This window comes from Felis catus, chromosome D2 (genome assembly GCF_018350175.1).
Source record: "Felis catus isolate Fca126 chromosome D2, F.catus_Fca126_mat1.0, whole genome shotgun sequence".
Classification (NCBI taxonomy): Eukaryota; Metazoa; Chordata; class Mammalia; order Carnivora; family Felidae; genus Felis; species Felis catus.
In genome coordinates this window covers 37,195,225-37,205,649 of record NC_058378.1, presented here as the reverse complement: position 1 = coordinate 37,205,649, position 10,425 = coordinate 37,195,225, and the positions used below count along the sequence as shown (strand labels likewise).

Genomic DNA, 10,425 nt, shown 5'->3' with positions numbered 1-10,425 from the left:
TTAGAGTCCAGGCCCCTACTAAGAGAGTTTGGAGACTGTGGGATAATGGTAACACCGGTCCTTATCCTTGGTTTGTTCCTGGCCTAGACCATCAAAGAGGCAGACCAGTGCAGTAAAACCTGCCTCGTTTGGGCCTTTCTGACTTGGCATTCGTGGCTATTAGCTCAGCATTTGGGCTTACATTCATTCCCCTTCCTGAATTTGTAGTGATTGGAGTGGGAAATTAATGAGTTACCAGGAGGTCCAACAAAGGGGGGCTCGAAGCTCTGCAGTCAAAGGTGTAAGACCTCTGGCCCTTTGCCGCCATTACTGCTGTGTCTGGTACCAGTGTTAGTCATTTGGGGGAGCTGAGGAAATAGCCTTGCACTCAGTGAGAGGGATGGGTGGGAAGGGTGGGGCTGGAGGTGATGGACCAACTCCATGTACGTGTTCACCCTGGGCATCCATAGCTGTGTGATTAGAGCAAGGCTTTTTTTCTAGGTCCTTACCCTCTGTACCCACCTAATTTACATTATTTAGCCAATTTATAGATAATAATACTTTATATGAAAGAACAAATTGTTTTGGAGTCCCTTCAATCACTTTAGCAAAGGATGCCTTGATCAAAAAATTCCTGCAACTCACTATGGTCCCAAAGACCTCATCAACTCCACGGATCTCCAGGCTCAGACCCAGCTCACAAATAAGGACATTGCTTTTTTTTTTTTTTTTTTAATGGCTTCTTTAATCCAGGCTGCTGTTCCCCTGCCTGGATGAAACTGAATGCAGGCAAAATGGAGTTGGCAGGGGAGTTCTGTGTGGCTGGACTTAGAGGCATGCCCCAAAGCCAGACGTAGCCTTGTGTCTCCCACGGCTCTTACATTCAACACAAGGAGCCCAGACCCCAGGATAGAGGACTGTCACCAAGAGAGCTCTCCTGGCTCATTCGACCAAGTTCTGGTGGTTTCCTCCAGCAGGGAATTACCCACAGGCCCAGGCACAAGGTCTGAGACCTGGGCTCTGCTTCCTTACGTTGACGTAACGTGGTCTTGGCAGGGCCCTACCACACATGGGGCGCTTGACATGCGTATGTTTTGATTTTGTGGTGCCTGCATGGAAACTAGAGCTGCCTGTCAAGAAAATTAATAAAATGGATGTGACGCTGATTCTTCAGTGTTATTACCAGCAGGGAGAAAGAACTTCTGTCCAACTTTCCTCAAGACCCTGAAGGGCCTCACCTCTGGAGCCAAGGACGTCCCCTCCAGCCCAGCTAATCCCACTGCCAAGTTCCTATTTAGGAAGAGCCTGTGGGAGAGGCCCAGCCAGAGGCCCCGGTGTAACTGAAAACACATTTCCCTCCTAGGGTTATGTTACCGTGTTATTTCTGCCCGGGGCCAACTCCTCTGTGTTTGGAGGTAGCTCTCTGAACATGGCCTCTTGACATTCAGGTGGTCTTTGTGTTGGAATTTGCTAAGGCACATGACCTGGAAATAACAAGGTTTACCTTCATATAGGTTTTTTTTTTTTAATTTAAAATAAGGACAGTGTTAAGCATGTGCTCCCGTTCTGTCATCATCGTGTACTTACCCACCAAACCCCCGATCCTTGTCTCTTTTAGGTCATAATAAACACCATGATGATGTTCTCCTCGGCATGTTTATGTATTATCTCTCATTCCATAGGTCACAAAGCCTTCACTCCTTTTTATTTGGCAGGTGGGAAGAAGGAAAAGAGAATCTATAAATGGATGAGTGTTTACAGAAACGTGCTTCCTTCCCCAGTGTCCCCCATGTCCTACAGCAGACAATTCATTAGCACTTCCACAGAGACAGGCAGGCCTTGAGGATGGAGGGAGGTGGGACGAGGCTTTGGCACATTTGATCCCTTGAGAACACTTAGCGTTTCTGGAAGCCAAACGTGGAGTGTGAGCTCAGCCTGTCCCTTGCCCTGGGCAGGTACAGCGTCTATTTCTTGGTTCTGCAGAATGCATTGTACTCTGCCCCTGTTGAGCAGAGAAGAAAGAGGAACAAGACTGAAATTATGATATATCAAAGGTAGAATCACGGTGGCTTCCCACTGGGCTTTTCGTGTCCATGAGACCAAAAGCCAAGGCTGGAAGTAAGGACAACAAAGCTCAACAAAAGAGAGATAGGGTACTGGTATGCAGGGGTTACAAAATAGACCCAGCCCAGAGGTACCAGGAAAATATGAGGAACACCTGTTTATCCCCTGAACAATGTCACTTGCAAAGTTTCTTATCCTGGGGCCTCATTGCTCCTGAAAGCCTAGCTTCCATTTTGGAGATGTCATCTCATAATTGATCTAAACTTTTGGGGAATCTATATTTTTAGCCCACATCCTTGGGGGTAATGAATTCAAGTGTGCTAACTACTGTTAAAGACTTTCTCCTGGTTATTTGTATTTAATTTGCTCCGCTTAACCCTCAAGGCATGCCCTCCGCAGTTTCTTGTGTGCTGGGATTTATTTAACAAATTCATGCTAACCTTATAGCCAATACCTTCACAAAAGAGGTACGGGTTGGCCAGTCAAGGGTCCTCTGACCCAGCAGCCTGTTAATGAGAGGCTAAGCCTTTTCCCCAGCAGCACCCAGATTTTGCCCTGGGTTCCTTTAAGTAGTGAAGGTGATCGTCTGGTTCCTTTGACTTGTCTACATCTACGTGTTAACCAGGTGATCCCATCCACCTGTCAGGTTCAAATGAGAATCTTTCTAAGGTCTTCCGTAAAGACAAAGACAATGAACTTATTTAGCCTGTCTGCCATTGCCTCATAACGGACCACACTTACCCTCTACTTGGCTTCCTCCCTTGGATGTATTTTAAGATCCATTGATTTTTTTTTTCTTTTTCTTTTGGTTTTAGAGTTCTAGCATGTAATACTTAAGTTTCTCTTCAGCAGATGTGGTTTCAAGTTGGGGCTTGACCTGCCATCTCTGTGAATTGTGCTATTATTCTTACTAGGATTAGCTGTCCTTGGACATGATAAGTTGTGTGTGTGGGTGTTGTATATAATTTAGAGAGTGATTAACTCTTAACATGTCGTTTCACTCTACACGGAGTCTTCAGATTTAGCACATTTAAATCATTCTCGGGATTGCCAACTATTTTAACTCTGCTAAGCTACCATTTATGCGTGCGCACGCACACACGGACACAGCCTGGAACATGGCATGCACTCCGTAATTATTTCTTGGTTGAATGAATCAATTAGGAAACCGGAAAAAGTATGTGATGTCCTTCTTGTATTTTTTCTCCCTGTTTTACAAGCTTTAGAATTTGTGGGTGAAATGTTACTTAATATTGATCACAACACGGTCTCCTTTGTCACATTTTCTATTTCTGAGTGAGGACGCCATAGGAAAATCAGGTCCATGTTCTTCAGAGCATATCCTGGCTGCAGTGGACTTTGCTGGACATGAAAAACGTGTGTTCATTATTGATATTACCATATTAAGATAAATACATAGTCCTGGTGCTACTTGTAGCCAAACGAATCATTGTAATACCTTTATTTTGGGTTGTGTTTATGTGCAGATGTGTTTCTTATATGCATGTGTGAATGCATTATGGTTTACGAGCTAGAAATATAAATCAAGACTCTAATAATGGCTGAACTATAGTGAGTTCTAACTGTGTGCCCAGCCCTGGGCTAAGTGTTTTATGTACATCAGACATTTACTTCTCACAGTGACCGAACCCAAAACTGGCACTATTATCATCCCCACTTTCCAGTGGCAGACGCTGTGGGTTATGAGTTCAGCAACCTGTATGAGGGCAGAAAGCCTAGAATTGACAAATTCATGTCTCAGACCAAACAAACTGTCTCCAGGTCCTTGGGTACACCAAGAGGAAATACGGTAAATGGTAAGGGGGACCTTCTCTAGTGCCAGCATCATAGCTTTCTGTAGTTTATGGAAACGGTTGCTTTGATAGAGATTTCCTGAATACCTACTGTATTCCAGACAGGGTGCTAATCTCACTGTCATCTTCATGGCTAGGAGGCACTCATAAGCTTCAGGAAGCTTCTGTTATGACTGGGATGTATGGGCACACATTTGCAAGCCCCATTCTCTGGGTCTTGATGGCCTTTCTCTCTGGCCAGCTCTATAAGGGCAGAATTCACTGCATCAAGACATGGGAACCTAGGCTGGGATGAGTCAGGCTGGGGAAATGCCCCAGGCTTTCCAGAAGGAAGTGACATCACTCACTGCTGTATTCAGGAGGTAAAGCTAATTGGCTTCAGTAGATGCTTCTGGGAGAAAACAAACAGTTCTTATTGGCTGGTGGGTATGAGCTCTGTAGATCTGAGGTGTTCACCCAGGTGAGGGAGACATACTAGAAACAGGGCTCAACCTGTGTGGACAGAAGCGAGGTGGGTGACAGGATGTCTTAAAGGGGGCCAGGGCTGCAATGGATAAGGCTGAGGTCAAGGAGGCTTTCTGTTTCTAGGAGGGGAAGCTAATGGTGTTAGAGTAGAGGGTTTGTCTGGCAAAGTAAATCCGCGTAGTGTAAGTTAGATAGTGAGAGCCAAACTGTTGCTTATTTCATACCCTTGGGTGTCATCCTAAGCACAAATGGTGTCATGACAGTGGACTTCTGCAGATACCCTCACCAGTGGAGAGAGCAGCTCCCAATACAAGTATACTCACATGTGTATTCTCATAAATCCTAGATATATAGAGGATTCCCATTTTTTAAGATGTTTATTTATTCTTGAGAAAGAGAGAAAAGGCAGAGAGAGAGGAAGAGAGACAATTCCGAGCATGCTTGGTGCTGTCACCGTAGAGCACCATGCAGGGCTCGAACCCACAAACTGTGAGATCATGATTGGAGCCCAAATCAAGAGTCAGATGCTTAACTGACTGAGCCACCCAGATGCCCCAAGGATTCCTAAATATATTTCTCCATCCAGAACCTCTCCCTGGACCCGATATCATCTGTCTAACTGATACTCAGCATCTCTATTTGAATGCCTTATCTCATCTGAGACCTAACATATCCGGAATTGAATTCCAGTTCCTTGTCTGGAAACCTGTCTCCTCCCATTACACTATGGGTGATGCCATTACTTCCCATTGCTCAAACTGAAATATTTGGAGTCATCCCTAGCTTCTTTCTTTTTCTCCTGCACCACATTGAATCCAGCAGGAAATCCTCTCTGTTTGACTTTCCAAATATGCCCAGGATCTGAGCGCTTCTCACCACTGCCACTCTTCCTGTCAGATCCACACCACCATCCTCGGTCTCCTTCAGCGTTATACCAGTCTCCTAACATCCTCCCTGCTCTGTTTTTATCCCTCCCCCACTCCAGTGTATCTTCAGTAAAGCATCCAGGACAATCCTTCGCAGGTGTGAACCAGATCTTGTCACCCTTCTGCATGAATCTTACCAAGGCATCTCATCTCACCAAGATAAGATTCTTACCAAGGTCTCTAGGTCCTAAGCAATCCTCACTGGCCTCATCTTGTAAATGCTCTCTTGCTCCTTACTGTCAGCCACACCTGCTTCAGCTAGTCTGCACGTTTTGCACGTGCTATTCCTCTGGCTGAAACACTCTTCCTTCATGTAGCTTCATGGCTTCTCCCTAGCAAATCCTTCATGTCTCTGCTTAGTGTTCATTTCTCAGTGAGACCTTTCTCTAAAACAGTAGAAGTCCATTTTTAAAAGGGCTTGAAAACAAATTTTTAATTGAAATATAATATACAAACATAAAAATGTACATCTAATAAATGGACAGCTTATTAAATATTCAGAAACTCAGAACTCTCATGTAACCAGGACCCGGATTAAGAAGCCACACATTATCAGAACCTCAGGAGCCCCCCCCTTTTTTTTAATGTATCAGTGTATGTGCGGGTCTGTTTCTGGGCTCCCCTGGGGAGAATTGACATCTCTACCATGTTGAGTTCTCCAGTCTAATATGGCATATCTCTAATAAAGAGATGCTTTGCAGTTCAACAGTTTTCCTGTAAAATGCAGGAGAATCAAGAAGAAAGTGACTAAGCTCATAAATTTCTCTGGGGCTCCTGAGGGTCCCTACAGGGAATAAATGTCCCACTTCACCGTATTCTCCAGGAAGGATTTAGAGGTTCTCCTTGGCTTCATGGGGTGAGTAAAGTTTCCATAGTAAAAGCATCCAAATAACATTTTCAAGATTTACATCACTGTCCCCTCCAGAACCCCATACATCTATGGCCTTATCTATGCTTCTGACTTTGTTTTCCTCCGTGGCATTGTTTATTGCCTCTTTTCTCTGAGACAGTGTAAACGCTGTGAAGCCTAGGGCTACTCGCTGAATCCCCAATGCCTGGAACAGCGCCTGATGCCCAATAGGTACTCAATAAATGCGTGTTGAATAAATAAATGAATAAATTGGCCTTAGCCTTTCCTGGCCAGAACTTTATGACAGACAGCTGGGTGGGGCCAGGATCACAATTACAATTTGGGGTGATTTTGGTGCTGAAAACTTCTTCCATTGCTACTGTGTAGGTAGTTCCCTTGCCAAATTAAAGAGCTTGGACTCCATGTAGAAACTTGAAATACAAAGCTTGGCGAGGACGCAGGAGGCTGGTTACATTTGGTTACAAAGCATTTCGACTGCCAGAAAATCCAGTCAGTGTGTTGTTTAAATTCACAAATCAAAATAAACACCCATTCACTGAAATGAATTTGCTAAACTTCAGTATCCCATCTGGGTCAGCATCATTGTGCATCCTCTTTTTCCCTCCTCGAATCTCGTCGGATCAGCGGCTCAGCCTGCCTCCCCTAATGCCATCCACTGTGCTCAAGATGACTAATGCCCACCTGAAAACAGGGCAACTTCCTTGCAAATGATTTCAAATAAAGAGAGAATTAATCCATGAACTATTAACAGGGATTTCGTTCCCCCCTGGCCCTGGTAATTTCTAGAACATTGAATTAAAGAGTTCTTAGACCTTTACAAATTCTCAAGGCAAACATTATTAGCAAAGAGAAGCCCATACAGCATGTTAGAAGATTGCCAGAAAATGTCAATGGAATTTCTGAATAAAATAAAAAAGGCTTATGCTTCCCTCCCGATTTTCTCTCCTTCTTCCTCCCTCCCTCCCCCTAACATGATTAGAAAGTCATTTCATGTGTCTTATATGTTTGGTCAATCAAAGGCAAACGTACATGATTGATGGTGACAGGGAACACATTTAACTCATTACTCTTTACTTTGCAGCAAAATGATTTGTGTAAACTGTCTGCCTAGCATTAAAGGTAAAACAAACTTAGAAACCCCAAAATGTTAAATTTTTGTCTAATATTTTCCTTTTGGTTTTATAGCCGTAATCACATATGGATTCTTTTATTTGGCTCTTGGCACAGACTGAACAAAAGGGAAAGGCAGCACAGAAAAATTACATAACATAGAGACAGAGCCCCATGCCCAGTGAGGATAGAGCCACAGGAGCTGAGGTGGCCAGGACTCACCGTGAAAACCAGGAGAGGCTACAACTCACCCTGGCTTTTATCAACTGCCAGTATATTGTCAATAATGTGAAATAAGGCCCTCTTGACCACAAACATCAAAACTATCCACTTTGGAGATGATCACCCTTTAATTAACTACGTGTATTCACAGGCTGCATCCTCCTGGCCTCCCCCGCTTGGAATTTTCTCACTTAGATTTTATGGATGCCACATACCATTGGTGATTTTTCAAGCAAAAGTCTCAAAACACTATGAAATCATGAGGAATAAAGTTGCAGATTCCTTTAGGAAATCTACTGGCTATCATTGTCCTAAAGTGATACCGAGTATAAATCTGTGCCCAGAACAAGAACGAGGAATCTCTCTACTACTCCACATATCTAGGGGGTGCAAATTAAAGACACATCAGTGATTTGATACAGTGGTATTTTATCAACTTTAAAATTATAATAGTATCCTAAGTTTGCATAGCACCTTATAGTTTATAACGTATACATTTTTACTTAAATTATTTTTTATTTGACCAGATACAAAAGCATCTTATTGAATATCATTTGGGCAAAGGAGCCAGCCTTTCTGACCCTTCCTCATGTGTAGAGTAGGAAGACAGGAAAAGAGGAAACAGGAAGACGGCTGACTTCTAGTTGCACAGCCGGATGGAAAATGGTAGAGCGGGGCCCAGAACTCCACCAGACCCAGTGCTCAGTGCTCAGCTCAGTGCTTTTCCCATTATTACGTGTTGCTTCCCTGAGAGGAATGTCTTGATATACACATTGTTTGGCTTTGTATTCAAATCGATAGCTTCTAAGAGTAGAAATCACTTTGCAGTATTCGTGAAAGTGGTATCCTCCATTTTCCCCAACCATGCCAAACTATGTAATGTGAAAATTCAGATAGTTTTCAATGGTAGGCAATACCTATGTCTGCCCCATTCCCTCCATGATCTGAAAAAGGTACTATCATCCCTAAAGCTTTGGCATGTGGGAGACTTTGTTGCCCAAGTCAAGCACTGTGGCTGCACAGGGGAGGGAGAGGATGACTGGTTGGTTGAGGGAGGAACCAGTGGGTCAGAATGCACTATGGTGATTTCCAACACGGAGGTGGTATCAGTAAAGAGGGCGTGAGGTCCAGGCTCCTTCTGATTAAAGTACAAATATTTAAGTAACACAAACCACTTGGGCACAGTGGTAAGGCTCTGAGTTTATGTCTTCAAGACTGGGACATAAATCCAGTCACCTTTACCTAGCATTTCTTCTGGCCATTTCCTATTACAGGAAAATGCTTCAAGTATGTAGTCCCACCAAGATTCAGAAGCAATTTTAATTGTCCGGCTATCTTGTTCTTTCATTTTATTCTTTAAATTAACTTCCAGTAAAATTGATGTGTGTGCACATGTGTGTACACAGCTCTGTGCATTTTAACACATATGTAGAGTCGTGCCACCACTACCAGAATCAGGGTACAGAACAGTTCTAATACCCCCCAAATAAACTCATGCTCTCACTGTGCATTCATATCCTCCCCGGCCCCCTAGCCCCTGACAACCACTGATTTGTTCTCTGTCACTCTCATCATGTGATTTTGAGAAAGTCTTGTGAATAGAATCATACAGGATGTAACCATTTGAGACTGGCTTTTCTCATTCAGTATAATTCCCTTGAGATTCACCCAAGTTATCGTATCAGTATTTGATTCCTTCCTGTGTCTGAATAGCATAGCATTTCACGGATGTGCCACAGCTTGTTTGTCGCTTCATTCCTTTGATAGCATTTAGGTTGCTTCCAGTCTGGAGAGATGATGAATAGAGCTGATATAAGCATTTGTGTAGAAGTTTGTGTGGACATTAAGTTTTAGCTTCTCTAGAGGAAATACTAGAAGTAGGATCATTGGATTAGAGGGTAAGTGTGGGTTTACCTTTAAAAGAAATCACCAACGTGTTTTTCCAGAATGGCTGTACCATTTGTCATGCCCTCCAGGCAAGCGTGAGTGTTCCTGTTGGTCTGCATTCTCGTCTGCACTTGGGATTGTCAGTTTTTTTTTTATTTCAGTCATTCTACTGCATGTGCAGAGTATCTCATTGTGGTTTTAATGTATATTTCCCTAATGACTAATGATGTTGAACATCTCTTCATCTGCTACTCTATTATCTGTCTGTCCTTTTTGGTTTTTGGCCCATTTTTAAAAATAGGCTTATTTTTTAAAGCAGTTCTCAGTTTACAGGAAAATTGAGTGGAGGCAGAGATTTCCCAAATACCCCTTGCCCCACACCTGCATAGTTTCCCCCATTACTGACAGTGGGTACATTTGTTACAACTGATGAAGCTTCCTCCTCGCTAATCCCTGGCTAACACTGATGTTTTAACCATCTCCATAGTTTTGCGGTTTCCAGAGTGTTACATAGTTGGAATCACAGTCTGTAGCCTTTCAGATAGGCTTTTTTTCACTTAGTAATATTCTTTTGCATTCTTATATGCCTTTGCGTGGCTTAAGTGCTCATTTCTTTTTAGTGCTGAATAATATTCCCTATGTCCATTGTCTGGAGGTTCCATAGTAAATTCATCCATTCAACTATCTAAAGACATCCTGGTTGCTTCCAAGTTTTGGCAATTATGAATAATGCTGCTGTAAACATCAATGTGCAGGTTTTTGTATGGACATACATTTTCAACTCTTTTGGGTGAATATCAAGGAGAGCAATTGGTATGGCAAAAATATGTTTAATTTTGTAAGAAGTCACCAAAGTGTCTTCCAAAGTACCCTATCACATTCCTACCATCAATGAATGAGAGTTTCTCTTGCTCCACATCCTTGTCAGCATTGGGTATTATCTGTGTTTGCCTCCCCCCCCCTTTTTATTTCAGTTGGGTTGTTTGCTTTTTACTGTTAAATTTAAGAGCTCTTTATATATTCTGGATATCTTGATGGATTTGTAAATACATTCTCTCGGGTCTGTATCTTGAGTTTGCGTTTTCTT

At 43.0% G+C, this 10,425-nt stretch overlaps 1 protein-coding gene across 44 annotated transcripts in view; it reads left to right on the top strand.

Annotated features, from left to right (window-relative positions):
- Positions 1-10,425, top strand: part of KCNMA1 (potassium calcium-activated channel subfamily M alpha 1) — a 731,637-nt gene that overhangs the window by 538,160 nt on the left and 183,052 nt on the right. The window contains exon 15 of one of the 44 annotated variants that reach the window (XM_023240598.2): positions 1,166-6,841. The exons of the other annotated variants lie outside the window; for them this stretch is intronic. Within the exon in view, the coding sequence (XP_023096366.1) occupies positions 1,166-1,207 (42 nt within the window). The 3' untranslated portion in view covers positions 1,208-6,841. Of the gene's footprint in view, positions 1-1,165; positions 6,842-10,425 lie in introns of those variants that run through there. 44 annotated transcript variants of the gene reach the window in all.